At 45.3% G+C, this 23,160-nt stretch overlaps 1 protein-coding gene across 1 annotated transcript in view; it reads right to left on the bottom strand.

Annotated features, from left to right (window-relative positions):
• Nucleotides 1-902: 902 nt before the first annotated feature.
• Nucleotides 903-23,160, bottom strand: part of BMP7 (bone morphogenetic protein 7) — a 117,111-nt gene continuing 94,853 nt past the window's right edge. The window contains exons 4-7 of the mRNA XM_030211999.1: nucleotides 14,344-14,541; nucleotides 11,894-11,970; nucleotides 5,580-5,690; nucleotides 903-1,942 (exon numbers count right to left, since the gene is read on the bottom strand). Of these exons, the coding sequence (XP_030067859.1) occupies nucleotides 1,793-1,942; nucleotides 5,580-5,690; nucleotides 11,894-11,970; nucleotides 14,344-14,541 (536 nt within the window). The 3' untranslated portion in view covers nucleotides 903-1,792. The remainder of the gene's footprint in view (nucleotides 1,943-5,579; nucleotides 5,691-11,893; nucleotides 11,971-14,343; nucleotides 14,542-23,160) is intronic.

The following is a 23,160-nucleotide window of genomic DNA, read 5'->3' as shown; positions in this document are numbered from 1 at the left end:
AACGTGCATTAAAAATGCCTTTGTAAACACTGACCTGAAGGAGGTAGTATGTCTCTGAAATTTTAGTCACCAAGGGGCCCATTTACTAAAGGTCAGTACACACTAAGGGCCACATGGAGCCATAGGTAAAAGATAGGACGCTCAACATTTAGCGCACGCTAATCCATTTGTGAGCAGGGGCGTAGCCAGACCTCGGCGAGAGGGGGGCCAGAGCCCGAGGTGGGGGACACTTTAGCTGCCTCCCCCAGCCACCGACCCCCCCCCCCCCGCCACTTTGGACCCGCTGCCGCAACCGCAACCCCCCTCCCCCCCCCCCCCCCCCGCTACAGCATCAGGTAACTTTTTTGCTGGCGGGGGTCCCCAAACCCCGGCAGCCGAAGAGTCTTCTTCAGCACCGGTCGACTCTGGCACCTTCGTTGTGTGATCATCTGTTTCTGACGCCTTACGTCCTCTGCACGGGGCTACATACACGGTGCAGGACGTAAGGCGTCAGAAACAGATGATCACACAACGAAGGCGCAGGAGTCAACCAGCGCTGAAGAAGACTCTTCAGCTGCCGGGGTTTGGGGACCCCTGCCAGCAAACAAGGTATCTGATGTGGCGGCGGGTGGGGGTCGTCAAATGTAGAGGGGGCCAGGGCATAATCTGTGGGGGCCCATGCCCCCGTGGCCCCACATAGCTACGCCCCTGTTTGTGAGCACTAAGCTTTAGTAAAAGGGCCCCCAATGTATTTTGAGTCTGATAAATAGGGTCTCACTGATAATTTGCTTGTTGATCTTAATTTCTGAGGCTCTAAGGACCTCTTTTATTAAGCCACTCTAGCAGTTCTCAGTGCAGCAATGCCGACAAAGCCCTTTGAACGGGCTCTGTCGGCATTGCCACGTGGGAACTGCTAGTGCAGCTTGATAAAAGAGGCCCTAAGTGGAATCACACAGGAACTGCACAAGGTACTGTCTAATGGAGACTTTGAATTTGCATTCAGCAGCCTGTAGAACTCTGTCTTTCACAATGTTTAAAAAAAAAATAATAAATAAATAAAAAGTTTTCAAAAGTCTTATGCACAGTTTTCTGTTTCCGTTCAGATTTTCTTCAGCTCTGCATTTACTTGCCCGTAAAGCTTCATGTCCCTAGAAATCAAAACCAATCAGAATAAGCTTGAAGCAGGAAACATGAACCTTTTGCAAGTCCGTATTAAAGAGGCACGACCATCCTGAAAACTCAAGGCAGATTCTTGTCCTAAAAGGAACGACTTCCCTGCAAAACAGTACATGTTAGTTCCAAGAGGTTTTATGAGTTATGCAATTTGATGAGGGAAGTTGCTAGGGGGGGGGGGGGGGATCTATTTTATCTTAACAGCAGCACAGCAGTGACATCAGAAAGCCCTTTGTGATATCACAAAAAACCTGAACATTCATAGCAGCAATAAAAAAAAAACCTACATCAGTGTAGTGTACCTTAGTAATTCTTAGATATGGCCGTCAATGGATACGTTTGCAGCTGCTGCAGATGAAGGAGTGAGCTAGAGTTATTTGAATATTTTAAGAAAATAATTTCAATGTAGCCACCAGTGTCAGTTGGTAGCCACATTCTGAGTCCACCCAAAAATATTTTAGGGGGACCTCTGGGTTTGTTCACAATGCACTTCAGGCCCGACCGCCCTCCACCCCCCCCCCCCCCCCCCTCCTTCCGGGACAATGAGCTGCATTGAGTTTTAAGGAATGGAAGTTCTCCTTTGAAGATACAGCTTTAGTAACCACATCAAGAAGTTAAAACAACAAAATTGTTCACCCTCCTAATGGCAGCCGCATGCCCTGACCACCATATTTCGGTATTTTTTTAGGATAACATTAGAACTGTCATCAAAATAAAGGACTGATATGGCATGGAGTTGTGTAGGAGCACAGCAAGGCTTCGGAACGGTCTCAGGATTAATGAAGTGAACCTGGAATGAAAAGAGTAAATTATGAACGTTAAAACTTGCTCTTAGTGTGAGCATGAACACAATGAAGGCTAGATTAACCTCTGGCAATGGTTTTCACTACATTTGGTTTTCTAGTGCATTCAGGGGCCCTTTTACTAAAGGGTTGCCACGCGGCAATGGGCTTGCTGTTCGGCAACCTGAAACTACCGCCAGCCCAACGTGGCCTCTGGTGGTAGTTCCGCCTTGAATACGCCATTCCTGGCGCAATGAAAAATATTTTTGTAATTTTTGCTATGGCGCTAATCCAGTGGTAATCAGCACTGCCCAGTTACCGCCGGGTTACTGCAGGAATCCTTACCACCACCTCAATGGGTGGCAGTAAGTACTCGCCGCCGCATGGCCATGTGGTAACAGTAATCTTACCACATGGCCAGTTTCTTTTAGGGGGCTTTTTATCAACTGTGGGAAAAAGGGCCCCAGTGTGTGGGGGGGGGGGGGGAGGGAAATCGGCCTCCGCCGCTACCAGAGGACCCTTTTTACCGCCGCCTTTTTCTGAACTTACATCTCCCTTGTCCTGCTCAGTATAGCTATACAAATTAGGAATTCTCACAGTGCCTATGGGTTATATTTTGTTATTTTACCAAAAAATAAGTCCTACATTGCCAGATTCAGGAAATGGTGCTGAAAATCAGGTGCTGGGAAAAATCCGCACTGAGCGCTCTTTACAAGGTAGCAGTGAACACGGATTTCTACATCCAACTTTAGGTGCCAGGACTTACACCAGTTGAAACCTGGTATGCAAGTTGGACCCATCCAAATTTTCAGAACACCCTTGCCCCGCCCAAGCACCTCCCATGGCCACACCCCTTTTGGGTTTGGCGCTATGGGATTTGGTCACCCAGTGTTATACAATAGTGCGCATCTACTTCTCAATCAAACTTTTCTCACCAGCCGGCATTTTGTTGATACTGTCCTTAAAACTGCAAATCTTGCAACAGGGTATGTTAATGTGGGAGGAAAAGGCCTCAGCACCCTGTATCCACTATTTAAGTGGTAAAGTTTTAAAACAGGCGTTCGGAGAGACTGTCTGTTAGCAGCAGCTAAACATTCCTATATAATCCTGCCTTTTACCAATTTTAATTAATATATATTACCCACCCTTATCTACTTTAATCCCTATTTTTGTTGTTGTTGTTTTTCCCTTTATTTGACTCTTGGTGTGATTGTTATGTTTTCCTATCTCATAATGAAGTTCATTTCTTACTTTCCTTTATTTTAGCTTCTATACCACTCTGCTGTGCTTGTCAGTTAGGGATCCTTTTACTAAGCTGCGGGGCATTGCACAGAGTTTTAATGCTTTATGTGGGGAGGATTTTTATCCCAATGACTGGAAAAACCCTGATCACTTTATCACTTAAATAGTGGCTACAGGGTGCTGAGGCTTTTTCCTCCCACATTAGCATACTCCATTGGTTCCCAAATCTGGTCCCGGAGGCTCCCCAGCCAGTCAGGTTTTCATGATACCTACAATGAATATTCATGAGAGAGACTTGCATGCAGTGGAAGCAGTACATGCAAATCTCTCTCATGAATATTCATTGTGAAAATCCTGAAAACCTGACAGGCTGCAGTGCCTTTTAATGAAAGGATCAGTAAATTGCTGGCAAGTGAGCAGAGTCTGATTTAGAGGTTAATGTATTCTCTTCTTTCCTCTATCCAATTTGAAGTACATTGAAAAAGAGATACAATAGTGGGCAGTCAGATGCATGCTCAAATCCTGATTGATGCCAAGTAACATAAATAATTGATTGTTAATGGCTCACTAACCAATTAAGTTGTGCGCACATCTCACAATTGTGCCCAAATTTGGGCATGCATATTTAAGTGACCATTATAGAATCCAGAAGATCAAGGCAGGGCAGCATGGCTAAGCATCTACAGATGCACCTACATAGGTTTTATTTTATAAAGACCACTAGCTACCTACTTGTCTATATGAAATACTAGCGTAAGTGGCACAGAAAGAACCTTGAATGCGGGCACCACCTCAAGAGCTAGTTGAATGATGGCACATCAGTGGCGTAGCCACAGGTGGGCCTGGGTGGGCCAGGGCCCATCCACTTAGGGCTCAGGCCCACCCAACAGCAGCACACGTTTAGCGGTAGCTGGTGGAGATCCCAAGCTCTACCAGCTGAAGACTTCCCCCTGATGGTAATGAAAACGCTACTCTCCACGATACTGGCACCTGCGCATGTTCAGTTTTCAGTGCCTGCCTGCTGCAGACTGCCAAGGTGGAAAGAAGCATTTTCCTGCCAGCTAAGATGTCTTTTGGTGGTGGCGGGGGAGAACATCTGGTGCCCACCCACTTCTTGGCTAGGCCCACCCAAAATCTGTTGTCTAGCTACGCCCCTGTGGCACACACTTTATGCATGGATGCAGACAGATTACAGCATTTCAAAATCTAGGTTACATGACTGAACTCTGCCCATATTCTGCCCAAACTCTGGCCCTGTGCACACCCACCAGCAAAGTAAATGCCATTTTTATGCTGATTGGTGTTTTAGAATCAGGGCCAGTTTTAGAGGTCACAAATTAAGGAGGGTGCCCCTGATTCCCCCCTCCCCCCACCTACATTGCTACTATGTGGTCTGGACATCTCTTCCCCTTCTCCCCACCACAGTCCGTCTTCTTTAATATTATTATTTCTCTCCTCAGAGTGGCCCCGGTGCAGAAGCCATCCTCACAAGCTGCCTCCGACTAGGGTTACCATATGGCTCCAGAAAAAGGAGGACGGATTGAGCCAGCTGGGTTTTACTTCCATTGCTTTCAATGGAAAGCAATTGCTTTCAATGGAAGTAATTGAGCCAGCCGGGTTTTACTTCTATTGCTTTCAAAGCAATGGAAGTAAAACCCGGCTGGCTCAATCCGTCCTCCTTTTTCTGGAGCCATATGGTAACCCTACTAGGCTCCGACTATCCCGAAGCTTTCCCTCTCTGCCGCGATCCACCCAGGCGGAAACAGGAAATTGCAACAGAGGAGGGCAGATGCGGTGGATCGCAGCAGAGAGAGAATGTTTTGGGGCAGCCGCAGGCAGCTTGCGAGAATGGCTGCCATGCCGGGCCCCTCTGAGAAGAGAAATACATGTTTAAAGAAGATCGGGAAGGGAGGAGGAGATGGACTGTGGTAGGGAGAAGGGGAAGAATGCCTGGATTGAAAGGCCCCATGGAGCTGTGGGACCCAGGGCAGCTGCCCTGTTGGCCTCCCCCTCCCCGATGCCAGCCCTGTTTAGAAGAGGTCATTTATGTGAAATTGTGGCCAGATACGGACAGGAATGACTTCATAAAATTACCTCCATTAAGATTAATCTAAAAGGTTGTCTCTTGGTAGCTTCAGTGCATCAGATGAGTTAGCTAAGAAATGAAACTGGCCCAGGACAAATTTTAGTCTAAGATTTCAGGAAGCATTTCATACTGTGAGATGAAAAAGATCTAAGAATACTGCCACAGCCATTACAAACTCTACCTATAAGCGAGAAACCTCAGGTAGACCAGTACCTGAAATATGAACCAACTGTTTACCCGTAATCTTTAATGAGGAGAAAAAAAAAATCTATTCTCATTCATAAAGCAACTGAAAATAAATAGCAGAGTCAACCTACCAGTGTTTGAACGATTGCATGGTTTGTCGCATTCATGTAGGAGTTGAGTGGAAAGGCACACTCCCCTTCACAATAATAAGCCGCATAGCCTTCTGGAGCGATGATCCAGTCCTGTATTGAATTGATAGTATTGGGACTATGGATAAAATGTGACAGGGTAAATTTATTCTGCCCTACCAGCCTTACAGGCATTTCAGTGCTAACCCTCCATAAAACCTTAAAGAAATGGAGATGTGCACAGGCAAAAAACCTTTTAGTTCATTTTTGGTTCATTTAGCTTTTTTTGTGCGAATTTGCAGTATTTGTTTAGCTTTGCTTTATGCATGTATAGATATTTTTAACACAAGTGAATTGAGTGTATGGGAATTCATTCAAATCAAATGAATTCTGCACATACTGATATTTTTCAGACATAGAACAAACTGAATGCAAGCCACCCCCCCCCCCCCTCGCTCCTGCCTCTTGCAGCTTCCCTAAGAAAATGGTGATACTACACAACGTACCGTGAGCTGCTGTGAGAGGTTGCAGAAGCTCATGGTATTTTGTCTAGTATTGTGAGCTGCCACGAGAGGATACGACAGTCAATTTTCTTAGGGAAGTCACAAGGGCAGGAATGAGAGGGGTTTCCTACTGCCCCTAACATAAGAACAGCCATACTGGGTCAGACCAACGGTCGGTCCATCTAGCCCAGTACCCTGCTTGCAACAGTGGCCAATCCAGGTCACAAGTACCTGGCAAAAACCCAAATAGTAGCAGCATTCCATTGCAGAAAGCCGATTCACATAGTTGCTAGTACTGGAATTTTAACTGGCCACCCCTGAATAATAACCCAAGCCTTGTAATTAGGGTTGCCAACTTTTTAGCAGAGAAAAACCCGACACCTGCACCTCCCTACTACTACTACTACTTAACATTTCTAGAGCGCTACTAGGGTTACGCAGCGCTGTACAATTTAACAAAGAGAGACAGTCCCTGCTCAAAGAGCTTACAATCTAATAGACAAGTGAACGGTCGGTCCGATAGGGGCAGTCAAATTGGGGCAGTCTGGATTCACTGAACGGTAAGGGTTAGGTGCCGAACGCAGCATTGAAGAGGTGGGCTTTAAGCAAAGACTTGAAGAGGGGCAGAGAGGGGGCTTGGCGTAAGGGCTCAGGAAGGTTGTTCCAAGCATAGGGTGAGGCGAGGCAGAATGAGCGGAGCCTGGAGTTGGCGGTGGTGGAGAAGGGTACTGAGAGGAGGGATTTATCCTGTGAACGGAGGTTACGGGCGGGAACGTAAGGGGAGATGAGGGTAGAAAGATAGTGAGGGGCAGCAGACTGAGGGCATTTGTCTGCCCCACCCATGCTCCTCCCTTGCTCTGCCCCAAAATCCCTTGCTGCACCTACTGTTTCACCCTTTCCCCGCCCCACTCCTCTTCAACTAACTGTCCACACTAAGGTTACCATCTCCGAAGATGAAACTGCCACAAGTAGATGTGTTCTATGATTATTTCACAAACTCTACGTAACAAAAAGAGGCGAATGTTCTATGAATATGTAATTCAGATAAAAGAAGCACTCTATGGCTTGTATATTTTTCAGAGTTTATACTGGATTTATAAAACATACCATAGCGTAAACAATATTGAAACTTTATGACAGACAAACTAAAATTATATTACAGTTTTGATGTCACATCAGGCTAACACATAATCTTTCCACTATGCAGAAGCTTGTGTAAAAACACACTCTGAAAAAGTTGCCCTAAAACACCAATACACCACCTAGTGAGAAAACAGATCACACGGGACAGCGACAAGATCTCTACACAGAAACTACATGTGCAAAACACAGACAAAATGCAAAACACTGAACAAGAAAACTCAACAAATCAGATAAAGCAATTACACCAGAGAAACAAAAACGGAAATGAAAGCTAACAGAGATGTGCATTTCTAAAAGTTGACATATTCCAACTGCTGTATTAAAATGCGGAATAAAATACTTTTTTTCTACCTTTGTTATCTGAGCATTTTGGTTTTCCATTTACTTTGTTCCCAGAATCTCTTTTCTGCCTTTCTCTCCTTTTTTTTCTTTCCTGTCTTTCTAGGGTCTCCAGTCCATTTGAAATTTCTTCTTTCTCCATGCCCACTGCTTATTCCCCCCTTGCCAACACTGCTTTCCCTGTGCCCCTCTCTCATTCACACTCTCCTTTCCAGCACTGCCCTTCCCTGTGCCCCTCTCTCATTCACACTCTCCTTTCTAGCATTGCCCTTCTCCTGTACACTCCTCTCCAGCATTACTTGATCCCTAGACTTCCCTTGTGGCCCTGCCTAGCATCTCTTCTCTATGTCCCCCTTCCCTCCCTCCCCTGATTCCCTTCTTGCTTTGTGTCCCTTCCTCCCACATTCTCCCTGTCCCAGCCCCCACCCTGGGGCTAAGGCAAAGCTAGCATTTTCTCCCTGTCTCTCCCCTGACACCCTTGTCCTAGTCTGGCATCATGATCTGTCTCCTCCTTCCCTCTCTGTTCCCATTGGGTCCGTTATCCCCACCCATCCAGTCCTCCTCTCTTGACCTCGTCTCCTCCAAAATGAATGGACAGGGGCAGGCACATGAACATCTAGTATCAATAAATGTTCCTAATCCTATAGGGGAAAGGGAAATGGGACTTGATATACCGCCTTTCTGAGGTTTTTGCAACTACAATCAAAGCGGTTTACATATATTCAGGTACTTATTTTGTACCAGGGGCAATGGAGGGTGAAGTGACTTGCCCAGAGTCACAAGGAGCTGCAGTGGGAATCGAACTCAGTTCCCCAGGATCAAAGTCCACTGCACTAACCAATATACCACCTCCTCTCTTCCTATACAGCTCACAGCAGCCATGCTCCTCTCCCTCCCACCGTCCCACAGCAAATAAATACCACTTTTTTGATTTAACTACTGTATTTCAGTTCTGACCCCATTCCCTTCCCCCTCAATCAACTTTCTTGCCTTCTTTGGTTGGTGGCACAGCAATCAACAAGTTCAGGGGCTGCTTCTGCTCTGCTGCTGCAGCCTGCCTACGAGGAGGAAACAGGAAGTTACAAGGGCGGGCCGCAGCAGAAGAGGTCCTGTGGCTGGTCGGCGAGCCTGGAGGACTAAAGTTCCCTTGCCTGCAAGAGCGATTCTGACTCTTTGGGACTCGGGAGTAAGTAGAAAACAAAAAAGGGCAGACACAGCAGACCACGGGGAGGGGCAAGGGGAGAACGAGGAGGAAGTAAAAAAGAGGAGGGAGGGCCAGGTTCTCTGATGATGAGCCAACCCGACGGCTGCTGGTAGGGCAGTGCAGGCTGGCAGCCGATCTGGCCTTTCAAAAACTGGCTAAGCCAGCTGAATATCAGCCAGTTGGCAACCCTAGTAGACTACTTCCTGCCACAGATCACCAGGGACATCAAGTAGGCCCAAGGGGGCCTATCTAGACATCATGGGGGGGTGGGGGTGGAGGGGACTTCTTCAATGCAGCGGGCTGGGGGGAAGGGTGATGGAAGAAAGGTGCTTTGTTGGGGGGGCCAAGAGGAGGATTGAAATTCAAAAAAATTAGTGGGTGCCAGCCAATATTCAGCTGGCACCTGCATAGCTAAGCTACATTTGTCGGTTAGTTATGTGGGTGTCGGCACTGAATATTGCTGGCACTTGCATAAACCTGGGTTCTTCCCTAATGCCGCTCCCATGACCTGCCCTTTTTTTAAATAAGCGGTTAGAGGTGATATTCAGCGGCACTGCACAGATTAGTGCTGCTGAATATCTGGGCCTAGGCAGCCTTAGATGATTAACGCAGGCAGAAGCCTTTCCTGTCCACTTAAATTTGCTTTGAATATCAGACAGTATATTTTTTTGCATATTAGAGTGGGGGTCTTGAGGGCCGCAACCCAGTCAAGTTTTCAGGATATCCCTAAAGAACATACAAAAGAGAGATTGATTGATTGCGATGGGGCCTCATGGAATACATCCGAGGGTGCTCAAGGAACTCGGAGAAGTTCTGGTGGCTCCGCTGACGGACCTATTCAATTCTTCCTTAGTGGTCCCGGAGGACTGGAGAAGGGCGGATGTGGTCCCTTTGCGTAAGAGTGGAAGTAAGGAGGAGGTTGGGAATTACAGACCTGTCAGTCTGACCTCAGTGGTGAATAAATCAATGGAAATGCTTCTAAAGTGGAGGATTGTGAGGTTTCTAGAATTGACTGGAATGTAGGACCCGAGGCAGCATGGCTTCACTAGAGGCAGGTCATGTCAGATGAATCTGATTGATTTCTTTGACTGGTTGACCAAACAGTTGGACATGGGAGGGGTGCTAGGTGTGCTGTACTTAGATTTCAGCAAAGCATTCGATACGGTTCCACACAGGCGACTCAAAAATAAACTGAGTACCCTTGGTATGGGACCTAGAGTAACTGACTGGATTAAAAATTGGTTGAACGGAAGGAGACAGAGGGTAGTGGTAAATGGAGCTTGCTCTGAAGATAGGGATGTTATCAGTGGAGTACCATATGCAGTCCATGCCCAGTTTCTGCCTGTAACTCATCATATTCTGGCCCCCTAACATACCATGAAGTTAAAGCTTGAATTAGCTTGCACTAAACCCTAGATTCTATATATAGTACCAACAGGGAACACCCATGCCCCACCCATGGCCACACCCCCTTTGGGGATGTGCATGGGGAAGGTTAGGCACAGTGGTGTGCTGGAGCCGGCTCTGTCCGGCTCGCAAGAGCCGCTTGTTAAACTTTGACAGCTCTTGTGAGCTGGTTGTTGTTGGGGGTGAGCCGGCTCCATTACGGGAGGTAAGCATGGCAGGAGGGCGCCATCACAGGCCATGCTTACCTCTCCTGCTGCTCCGAAACATGTCCAATGATGTCCTTCACCCCCACCCTTCCCTCCCGCTCCCATCCATCTTTTTTAATTACCTCCGTTGAAGCGCGCGCTATTTAAAGCCCTGCTGTGTGCTGCCCGTCTCCAGGCTTCCCCTGCTTGCTTCGGATGATGTTCGTGCCCTTAGCCCCACCTTCTGACGTCATTCTGATGTCATTTCCTTTTTCCGCGAAGGCGGGACTAAGGGCACGAACATCATCCGAAGCAAGCAGGGGAAGCCTGGAGATGGGCAGCACGCAGCAGGATTTTAAATAGCGTGCGCTTCGACGGAGGTAATTAAAAAAGACGGAGGGGAGGGTGGGGGCGAAGGACATCGTTGGACATGTTTCGGAGCGGGAGGGCAGGGGAGGGAGGAGAATAGCTGGGTATGGATGGGTAGAGGGGGCAGGGAAGAGAATTGCATGGATGGGTAGAGGGGGGCAGGGGAGAGACTTGTTGGGCATGGATGGGTAGAGGGGGCAGTCAAGTCTACGGAGGACCAGAAATGAAGAAGAAAGGAGGAAAGAAAAGAAATAAATGGAAAGGAAGCCCTGGAAACAGAGTCAAGGGAACAGATAGAGAGCAGCAGAATCAGATACTGGGCCAGCATGATCAGAGAAACAAAGTCAACAGACAACAAAGGTAGAAAAAATAATTTTATTTTCATTATAGTGTTTGGAATATGTCCACTTCGAGAATCAGGTGCTGAATGTTAAAAGTTTATATTTATTTACTTATTTATGGCATTTTATCCCATATTAAACATGAATTAGATTGGAACCTGGGATCATTTAATTTTTTTTTTCTGGAAAGAGTAATGCATTGCCCCCCCCCCCCCCCCCCCCCCCGGCTATAGCCAGCTCTGCAATTTTGGGGGGCGCAGAGGTGGACGGGGGGGGGGGCGCAGAGGTGGATGGGGGGGCGTCGAGGTGGACCAGGAAGAGAGCCTGTTGTTAAAAATTTACCAGCACACCACTGGTTAGGCACCAAGGTATAGAACAGCGTACAGGGGAAATCCCGGCGCAACTTCAACCAGGCACCAATTAGTGCTAATTAAGTGGCCAATTGGTGCTTATTCCCTCATTTAGTTGCGCAGATCTCACATCTGTTTGCAAATTCAGGCGCCTGTCAGTGTTATATATAGAATCTGGAGGTAATTGCTTAGTGAACTTCAGCAAAAGGGTCCCAAAGCCTATAAGCTGCAATTTTCAGCTGTCATGACTGTTATGTCCAGTGGTAATTTTATGCCAAGGTTCTGCCAAGTTGCCATCATATAACCTTTTGTGATCAACCTGCAACCTTTTATAAACTAGCTTCCTTTTCCACCATTACATCTGGAGTGGACACCGAAGGCCTGCTTCCCCTTCCATCCTGGTCACCTGTTTTCTTTTAGAAAATGACCACTGATTACATCTGCTTTTGACACTAGCCAAAAAGGAAAGACCATACCTGCCAGCCAAGGTCCCGGAAACTGACGTACAGCTCGTGTTTCTTGCACGCTTGTCTCTGATCAGTGCTACTGTTCTCTGAGTATAAAATTAGAACACGTCAAGCCAGTACGTTCATCCCTTCAGTCTTCCTATTAATTAATGACCCGTCATAAACCTACACATTTCTCTTATTATAACGATGTCTTTATAACCATGTCCCCCTAGATATTCCATACTATCCTAGTCTTCCCTTCCCCATCCTTTCTTCATCATAACCATCCCTATTTCCTTATCTATCTTCATTACTCCTTCCCATGTTAATTAACATATACTTAAAGCATTCTATTATTATGTTACATTATAGTTCTTAATATTCTTCTTAATGAATCTAATAATTGTAATTCTGTTAACTATGTAAGCCACATTGTACCTGCTTCTGTGGGAAAGTGCAGGATACAAATGTAATAATAAATAAATAAATTTAATAGGAGACCGTAGAGTCCAGGTCACCTGATAACACAATAGCTGCTAGCAGATAAGACCATTTAGCCCACCCACTCTGGCCACTATTGCAGACTCGCTGCTGTTTCATGTTGGCTGACCTTGTCCCCTTTTCTTGAAAGATTTATGCACCCACACCACCACTCTGCACACCTTGACTTTTCAACACTTTAAAGCAGGGGTTTCCAAACTTACCCCCCCCCCCCTCCCGTTTACAAAGCCGTGCTAGTGGCTGCCGATGTGCTAATGCCGACACAGCTCATTCAAGAGTCACAATCCATCAGGTTTTCATGATTTCCACAATAAATATGGAGATCCTGAAAACTCACCTGGTTGTGGCCCTCAAGGAGCAAGTTTCGAGACCCCCTACTTTAAGGCCTTGTAATGATCGCACGTGACTTAGCAACTGTGACACGGAGGTCTGCACTACTTCTATTCATCACTTACACAAGCCAAACACTCCAGCCATCCATGGGGTGTGTGTGTGGGGGGGGGGGGGGGGGATTTACAGGGCATTTCAGTCAATGCAATGTTGACACCTAGTGGCCAGAATTAGGGACCAGAATTCCAGGAATCCAAAGAGAGCCCTAATGCATGGCCACTGCTGTACACCAGTGGCATAGCAAAGGCGGGGCGCTCCGCCCCGGGTGCATGCTGCTGGAGGGTGCAGAGAGCAGTTGCGCACCTGTTGGCTCCGCTGGTTCCCTGGTCCCTCTGCCCCGGAACAGGTTACTTCCTGTTTCGGGGAAGAGGGAGCAGGGAGCCAGTGGAGCTGACAGGCACGCGGCTGCTCTCTGCACCCTCCAGCAGCCAAGAATGCACCCGGAGGGGGGGGGGCTTGATGCGCCGGGGATGGGGGTGTCATGCTGCACCCTGGGGGGACAGACGCCGCTGCACCCGGGGGGGGGGGGTCAGCGGCGATCCGCCCCGGGTGGCAGCCGACCTAGGATCGCCACTGCTGTACACCCTTGCTGTAATGGTTGGATTAAGTAAATTGGTGGCAGTGGGGTTTTGAGGGGGAACATAGGAAAATAAAATCCCTCTATAATTGAGAATGAAGGCTCATGGTGGCAGATTCCTGACCTGATTCCAGCTAAATTGGAAGTCCAAAAGAGTAGGTGAAAACTCTCAGCACTCTTTCCTCTCTATTGGATAGACAGGGAGCTTAGAAGTACCAAATAGTTGACAGAAAATAATTTAGCAGTTCAGGAATATTATATTATACATGGGGCCCCTTTACTAAGCCACGGTAAGCACTAGCCCATGCCTACCATGTGCCGAAAAGCACTGTTGTGGGACACGCTGAGGCGTCCCATGTATGCTGATCTCCACACACCAGTCCCACGCTAAAAAATAAGTTTTATCTTTTTGCGTGGGAAGTGTGTTTATGGGCAGAGAGTAGGCATCCCTGCGCTAATTGGGTAGCATGGGCACATCGCCATGTGCTGCCCGATTAGCGTGGGAGCCTTTACCGCCTCCTAAATAGGTAGCGGTAAGGTCTCCTGCACTAATGGCCACGCGCTAAGTGGGAATTAGCACATGGCCATTACCGGAAAAAAGACAAACGCGGCCATTTTACCGCCATGCTAAAAGTGGCCTGTGCGTGTGGGAAACCCTAAAAGGTGCACGGGCCACTTTTTAGGGCAGCTTAGTAAAAGGGCCCCCCCCATGTATCTTAATCCCTGTATAATTCCACATCGTGAGATATCTGCATGGTGAAATCTGTTTCAATCTGTCACCTGGATAACGCAGATGAATAAGTACATTTATTTTTTTTAATTGGCTTAACAAGCCTTTTCATAAACCAGTCTTCCGTACAGCTGTCAGGCATTTACCCCCATACAGGTATTTGGACTACTGATGAACAGATTAACCAGGTCTGAATTTGACTTCACTTTTTGGATGCGAGCTTTCAGCAGAAGGCTCTAAGCATATCAAAAACCGAGTGAAAATAACAATGGCAAATACCTGCTATATTTGAAACCCGCAGTGCTTCCTGGTTTTTTGGTGCTTTCGATCGATTCTGGTTCCTCTGCTTTCCTCCAGCTGAGCGAATACTACGCAGGTGAACTTCCGTGGCCTTGAAGAAAGCCACCATGAATGGCTGTTTATTCTGTGGGCCGTGTCTTCCAATCAGACCTCCCAGTTTAGGATTGATACTTTGGCCTTCAGTAAACAAGAATTGAGCATACTCAGCAACCCAAGTTCCACCACGTCAACAATTGCTGCTCTTATCTTTCTACAAAACCAGAGCTCATAATGGAACCCTCCTCAACTCCTATCATACTTGAAATACATGTACCTTTATCAGACCTAAATATCACCTTCTATTTGTTTCTCTACCAGACTTGGCGAATGCCTTTTTGGTACTATGTAAGCCACATTGAGCCTGCAAATAGGTGGGAAAATGTGGGATACAAATGTAACAAATAATAATAATTGTAAAAGAAAGGAGTGGAATGTATCTAATGTATATGGAAAGCAAAACCCAAAATGGTTATTTACCCAAGCAAATAGGCTGTCTGAAAATTAGAGGTAAAAGTGTGCATAATGATCAACAATCTATACTGTTGTATCTGTGGGAAAGGTAGGTGGGATTAAGGTCAGGAAAGGTTGAGAATACCACAGTGCAGACAATGTTGCATTTTCAAACTAAGCATGTTGTATTTTAAGAAAAAATACTCAAAGGAATAGCAGGTGCAGATCTCTGTGGGTAATTTTCTTAGGCCATTTGCAGATGGAAAGTACACACATACTTCCACTGATGCAAACTGCCAGAAAGGTCCCACAGACTTTGCACCTACCTGCATAGCTTTGAAATTTGCCCTACTGTGGACCACAACACATCGTGGCACACTTTCAAACCATACTTTCAAGAGATTATTTTAAATATATCATTATCTGCATTGCTCGTCTTACATACAACAAAAGCAGAGTATAGAGATTTCAGGAATTCTTCACAGTGTTTGAAAATAGTGTACATGCCCTCTTGCTGCAATCCAACAACCAAGTCTCGTCCAGAGAGGATGTGTCAAGGGTGATATCCTCATATCTTGATCTCAAATACTATCACATTTTTTTTTTTCACTTCATGACTTAAAATGAGAGCTATGAAAAATAAAAATCAATTGGAGATTAAATGATGAATACATGCAACACACAGCCTTTTTTCAGTGAGTGAACTGTTGATATATTTATGAGGACAAGGCTATAGTGGAGAGATTGAATGAATTCTTTGCTTCAGTCTTTACGGAAGAAAATGGAAGAGATCTACCTGTACCGTAAAAGATTTTCAAGAGTGGTGATGCCGAGAAACTGAAAGAAATCTCGGTGAATCTGGAAGACATACTGAACCAAATCGACAAGTTAAAGAGTGATAAATCACCTGGACTGGATAGCATACACCCCAGGGAACTGAAAGAACTCAAACATGAAATTACTGATTTGGTGTTAATGATCTGTAACCTGTCATTAAAATCATCTGTAATACCTGATTGGAGGGTGGCCAATGTAACGCCAATTTTTAAAAAGTGTTCTAGGGGTGATCTGGGAAATTACAGACTGGTAAGCCTGACTTCAGTGCTGGGGAAAATAGTGGAAACTATTACAAAGAATAAAATTACGGAGCACATAGACAAATATGGTTTAAGGGACAGAGTCAGCATGGGTTCAGCCAAGGGAAGTCTTGCCTCACCAATTTGCTTTATTTCTTTGAAGGCGTGAATAAACATGTGGATAAAGGTGAACAGGTTGATGTGGAGGGGCATAGTCGAAAGGGATGCCCAAGTTTTGTTGAGATTATCTTCGCAAAACGTCCTGATGGAGGGGCGGGGAACCCCGTATTATCGAAAAAGATGGACATCCATCTTTCATTTCGATAATACGGTCGAGGACTCCTAAATCTTGACATTTAGGTCGTCCTTAGAGATGGTCATTCCTAGACTTGGTCGTTTCTGATTTTAGGCAATAATGAAAACCAAGGACGCCCATCTCAGAAACGACCAAATGCAAGCCCTTTGGTCATGGGAGGAGCCAGCATTTCTAGTGCACTGGTCCCCCTGACATGCCAGGACACCAACCGGGCACCCTAGGGGGCACTGCAGTGGACTTCATAAATTGCTCCCAAGAACATGGCTCCCTTGTGTGCTGAGCCCCCAAAACCCACTACCCACAACTGTACACCACTACCATAGCCCTTATGGGTGAAGGGGGGCACCTAGATGTGGGTACAGTGGGTTTGTGGTGGGTTTTGGAGGGCTCGCTGTTTCCTCCACAAACGTAACAGGTAGGGGGGATGGGCCTGGGTCCGCCTGCCTGAAGTGCACTGCACCACTAAAACTGCTCCAGGGACCTGCATACTGCTGTCACGGACCTGAGTATGACATCTGAGGCTGGCAAAAAATATTTTGAAAGATATTTTTTGAGGGTGGGAGGGGGTTAATGACTACTGGGAGAGTAAGGGGAGGTCATCCCCGATTCTCTCCGGTGGACATCTGGTCAGTTTGGGCACCTTTTTGTGGCTTGGTCGTAAAAAAAACAGGACCAGGTAAAGTCGTCCAAGTGCTCGTCAGTGATGCACTTTTTTTTCCATTATGGGTCGAGGACGTCCATGTGTTAGGCACGCCCAAGTCCCGCCTTAGCTAAGCCTCCAATACTCCCCCTTGAACTCTGGCCGTCCCTGCGACAGAAAGCAGTTAGGGACGCCCAAAATCGGCTTTCGATTATACCAATTTGGCCGACCCTGTGAGGATGCCCATCTTCCGATTTGTGTCAAAAGATGGGTGTCCTTCTCTTTCGAAAATGAGCCTGATAGTGTATCAAGATTTTCAAAAAGCTTTTGACAAAGTTCCTCATGAGAGATTCCTGAGAAAATTAGAAAGCCATGGGATAGGAGGCAATGTCCTTCTGTGGATTAGGAATTGGTTATTGGACAGAAAATAGGGGGTAGGGTTAAATGGCCATTTTTGTCAATGGAGGAGGGTGAATAGTGGAGTACCACAGGGATCTGTACTGGGACCGGTGATATTTAACATATTTAAAAATGATCTGGAAAACGGAATGAGGTGATTAAATTTGCAGATGACACAAAACTATTCAAAGTTGTCAAAAAACATGCGGATTGTGAAAAATAGCAGAGGAGTGTGGTAGCCGTGTTAGTCCACTCTTAAGGTTATCAATAGAAATCAAACAAAATAAAACATGGAAAAGAAAATAAGATGATACCTTTTTTATTGGACATAACTTAATACATTTCTTGATTAGCTTTCGAAGGTTGCCCTTCTTTGTCAGATCGGAAATAAGCAAATGTGCTAGCTGACATTTGCTTATTTCCGATCTGACGAAGAAGGGCAACCTTCGAAAGCTAATCAAGAAATGTATTAAGTTATGTCCAATAAAAAAGGTATCATCTTATTTTCTTTTCCATGTTTTATTTTGTTTGATTTCTATTGATAACTGAAAAATAGCAGGAAACCTTAGGAAACTGGAAGACTGGGCATCCAAATGGCAGACGAAATTTAATGTGGACAATTGCAAAGTGATGCGCATTGGGAAGAATAATCTAAATCATAGTTACCTGATGCTAGGGTCTGCCTCAGGAGTCAGTACTCAAGAAAAAGATCTAGGAGTCACTGTAGACAATACGCTGAAATCTTCTGCCCAGTGTGCGGAGGTGGTGGCCATTATTAGGAAAAAGATGCAAAATAACACCAAGAATATCACTCCATGGTGTGACCTCATCTTGACATTGCATGCAATTATCAAAAAAGATATAGTGGAACTAGAAAAGGTTCAAAGAAGAGTGACCAAAATGATAAAGGGGATGAAACTCCTCCCATATGAGGAAAGGCTAAACAGGTTAGGCTCTTCAGCTTGAAAAAGAAATGGCTGAGACCTGATATGACTGAGGTCTATAAAATCCTGAGTGGTGTAGAACAGGTAGAAGTGAATTGATTTTTCACTTTTTCAAAAAGTACAAAGACCAAGGGACACTCAATTAAATTACATGGAAACGCTTTTAAAATGTGTGACCTGGATTGGCCACTGTTACAAGCAGGATACTGGGTGGAAGGACCATTGGTTTGACCCAGTATGGCTATTCTTATGTTCTTATAAGAATGATACAAAAATGGGGTTGAATTTACAGGTCTGCCAATTTTTGAACAGTAATACTAATCATCAAGTTTTTAACCTAGTTACTGTTCAGTCATTGGTTTTTTATAAACATCCATAATTCAATACATTTATGATTCGTCTCTCATTTTAAAGATGCTGTCTAAAATGGTAGAGGGACAAGAGATCTGATGGCTGATAATGACTGCAGGGCTAGCGAGGATGCTCATGTTCCCTACTGGTTACAATCCTTTCTGATCCTGTTTCATCTCTTTTTATCCTTTCCTTTTGCAACTAAGCTCCTCCACCTGAGACGTCGAAAGTTAAGGTTTCAAAAATGTGGAAGCAAAATCTAAAAAGCATTATTAAAGAACATATCAGATCTTACAACTGTTGATCATGACACCAGTGTCTGTGAGCCATAAACAGCACATAATCCTTTGCTGAATCAGACCCAAGACCGTTATGAAATACCCAAGTTTGTAAGCATCTCATCAATATAGCTCTGGAAAAAAAAAGCCTTATTAGTTCCAGTGGTTACTAACTGTAGCCTAGGACAAGAATGCGACTGTACTCTGAGACATCTGTATCAACCAATAAACCAATTGTCAGGAATAAAATAGGAAGCTTGGAGCACAAGGTCCAGCCTCAACTGTGCGAGTGGCGAAGCAACAGAGAACAAAACAAGCAAAGCGGAAGAGGGCAGGGCATATTCATGGTGCTGTCAGGTATGAAGCATTCAGAGCCTTCGCTCCACAACCCACATACTGTCAAGGACTCATTAAATGCCTCATTCTGGGTTGCTAAATATATATTTTTTATGAGCAAAACAAATACAATTTTCCTTGAGTTGCCATTTTCTGATGAACATATCCTGCTGAATTTCAACAAACTGGGAATGTCAAGGATAACATGGTCAAAGCAAACAGGCCAACGGAACAATTTTTGTTTCATAAATAAGAAGGATCATGCACCTCGCGGTTTATTGCAGCCAAGAAGAGAGTTGTCTCCTAGGCAAGCGGCCACAGACTCACAGCAAAGAACATTCTGCTGTTTCCATTGTCTTAAACAATATCTACCCAATACTGAAAATGATTTAACTGGGCCGGAAGTGCTCCTGAACCAGGCAGTGCCACTGTATATCATCACCAACTGCCCCTGCATTATCTAATTAGTGCCAGGCAGTCTGTATGAGTGGTGTTTGCGCAGAGCCTGGGATGAGCCAGTACTTAACCAGTTAGCAGCAATATTCACACCACTAACCGATAAAGTGCACATCACTTTAACTGCAGTGGTAACCGAGTTAGAATATCAGTACTTGCAAGTACCATAAGACTGCCATTAGATGTCACGACAGCTATTTTGAGGCAGATCTACTACTGCGACCGCACCTTGAGTATTGTGTTCAATTCTGGTCGCCGCATCTCAAGAAAGATATAGTAGAATTGGAAAAGGTGCAGCGAAGGGCGACTAAAATGATAGCGGGGATGGGACGACTTCCCTATGAAGAAAGACTAAGGAGGCTAGGGCTTTTCAGCTTGGAGAAGAGATGGCTGAGGGGAGACATGATGGAGGTATATAAAATAATAAGTGGAGTGGAACAGGTGGATGTGAAGCGTCTGTTCACGCTTTCCAAAAATACTAGGACTAGGGGGCATGTGATGAAACTACAGTGTAGTGTAGTAAATTTAAAACAAATCGGAGGAAATGTTTCTTCACCCAACGCGTAATTAAACTCTGGAATTTGTTGCCGGAGAACGTGGTGAAGGCAGTTAGCTTGGCAGAGTTTAAAAAGGGGTTAGACGGTTTCCTAAAGGACAAGTCCATAAACCACTACTAAATGGACTTGGGAAAAATCCACAGTTCCAGGAATAACATGTATAGAATGTTTGTACGTTTGGGAAGCTTGCCAGGTGCCCTTGGCCTGGATTAGCCGCTGTCGTGGACAGGATGCTGGGCTCTATGGACCCTTGGTCTTTCCCAGTGTGGCATTACTTATGTACTACTACTACTTAGCATTTCTATAGCGCTACTAGACGAACACAGCGCTGTACACTTGAACATGAAGAGACAGTCCCTGCTCGACAGAGCTTACAATCTAATTATACATAGAAGTGAAGGGGCATCCCTTCTGCCTGTATACACCTCCCTAGACTATCAGGGAGCTTCAAGATAGGTCCAGGGGCCTAAGGGTGGAGTAGAGGATTGGCCCAGGTCTACTGGTTGCTTCAGGGAAGGGGGAATCCATCCTGAGGCAGAGGGAGGGCGAATCTGATTGGCCAAGGCACCTCTTTCACATTATGCATTTCTCAGCTGAATACATAACTGTCTTATGTGGGCCCCAGCTGAATATTGGCCAGCGCCCGCATAAGCTCCAGCAGCCAGTACAGTTTCAATTAGCCACATATATTCAAACATCGGTGCCTAGATATGACTTGGCACTGGATATAGGTGGGGAAATGTGGGATACAAATGCAACAAATAAAAAAATAAATAAATATCTGGGACTAACTCTGCCCATGGTGGTCAGCATTTTAAAACATGCTGACTTCCGTGGGCTGAATATCAACAGGTATATTTCTAGCACATAGTCAATGAAGTCCCAAACCTCAAAAATCTATGACAGCCAGCACATGAAACTCAGTCACAGTGCTGTGACCTTCTGTGTAGAAGAACTGAGTTTGATTTCCAAGTCAGGTCTTTTGTTCCCTAGATAAGTTGGGGATGCTGCGGGGACAAAGCTCACGCCCCATTGAGGGAATGAGATCAGTCATTCAATAGTGACACCTGGTTGCTAGATTTAGGATCTAGAACTGCATAGCTCCAGGCCAAAGACCGTCACTACAATAACTGAACTACATGAGTTAGAAGAGGATTTAAACTAGGGGAGAAAATCTCCAAATAATTGCAAATGAAGACTTGTGATGCCAGATCCCCATTCCTCCATAGGCGTTTTAGGAAACAGCCAGGTCAAAAGTATTCTATAGGTGGTGCCTAGATTTAGGCGCAGTACTACTACTACTACTACTACTTATCATTTCTAAAGCGCTACTAGACGTACGCAGCGCTGTACACTTGAACATGAAGAGACAGTCCCTGCTCAACAGAGCTTACAATCTAATTTGGACAGACAAACAGGACAAACAAGAGATAAGGGAATATTAAAGTGAGGATGATAAAATAAGAGTTCTGAACAAGTGAATAAGGGTTAGGAGTTAAATGCAGCATCAAAAAGGTGGGCTTTTAGCTTAGATTTGAAGACGGCCAGAGATGGAGCTTGACGCACCATAGAATACGCTTAGTTGATATCCCAACGTCTAAAAATAGACGCATCCATTTACACCAATGAAAACATGGCATAAATCCCAGTGCGTAGATTTAGGCGCACTGAGCCATATTCTATAATTAGACATGTAAATTTTAGAATGCCCATGAAACACTCATTTCCCTGCCCATAACCATGCCCCTTTTTGCCCGTGTGCATTAGAATTTAGGCGCTCTGCATTTCAGAATATGCTTAGCAATTTATGCGTGTAAATTCTAATTATTGTCAATTAGTGCTTATTATTGCTTAAGTGCTGTTAACTACTCTGATTGGCTTGTTAAGCCAATTATGTGCGCTGGTCTAACATCTGCTTGGATTTTGGCGCAGAATGCTAGGCACGCTATATAGACTCCGGAAGATAGCAGCGATTCTCACAACCAAATTTTGGCACCAAGACTTACGCCTGCTGATTAAGTTTTCTCTGGATGCTAATATCTTCAAGTCCTAAATGTAATTGCAGGGAGGCAGGAAGGGATCAAGTTCCACCATTCATTTTCTATTTTAGATGAAAAGAAGGGTTGAAGAGGAAAAGGTGGGAGTGGAAGAGTGGCCTAGTGGTTAGGGTGGTGGACTTTGGTCCTGGGGAACTGAGGACCTGAGTTTGATTCCCGGCACAGGCAGCTCCTTGTGACTCTGGGCAAGTCACTTAACCCTCCATTGCCCCATGTAAGCCGCATTGAGCCTGCCATGAGTGGGAAAGTGTAGGGTACAAATATAACAAAAATAAAGAAAAAATCCCCTGCCCCCAGCACTAATTACAGGTCACTTATTGATTAGATTAATGCAACCTTAGGGCTTACAAGTCCTATTCTGGGGTCCTCACAGCCAGTCAGGTTTTCAGATTGTAGGAGATAAATTTGTAAATAATGAGATTCCAATGTATGCAAATTTATCTCATACACAGTCTCTGTGGACATTCTGAAAACCTAACTGACTCTAGAGTCTCTTGGATGGGTATCTGAAGGCTGAGCTAGGTGGCAGCGTTATCAGTAAATTCCATGATAGCAAGGTAAAGGATTACAGAGATGCCAAATTACTCAGCTCCAGGCTGAGACTTTTTAGCCAGACCTGGTTTTGAATTTATATCCCAAAGCAGTGTGAGATATGAAGTGCCTGATCCTGCCCCTTGAAATCAGTGCTGCAAGTCCCATAATGTACCATGATGAGATGGTCAGAACTCCAGGACTGTCCCAAAATCTCCAGCCTGGAACTGAGTAACTTGGCATCTTTGAAATTACAGTGCATATCCTACACCTTGTACAAATATCAAATCCGTCCTGGCACAAAGTTAAAGAAAGAATTAAGGATGAGAACTCAAAGATCCACCTTTTAAAAACAGCCAATGAAAT

This window comes from Microcaecilia unicolor, chromosome 8, assembly GCF_901765095.1.
Source record: "Microcaecilia unicolor chromosome 8, aMicUni1.1, whole genome shotgun sequence".
NCBI lineage: Eukaryota > Metazoa > Chordata > Amphibia > Gymnophiona > Siphonopidae > Microcaecilia > Microcaecilia unicolor.
The sequence above is the reverse complement of the archived record's forward strand: the minus strand, read 5'-3'. Positions and strand labels throughout refer to the sequence as shown.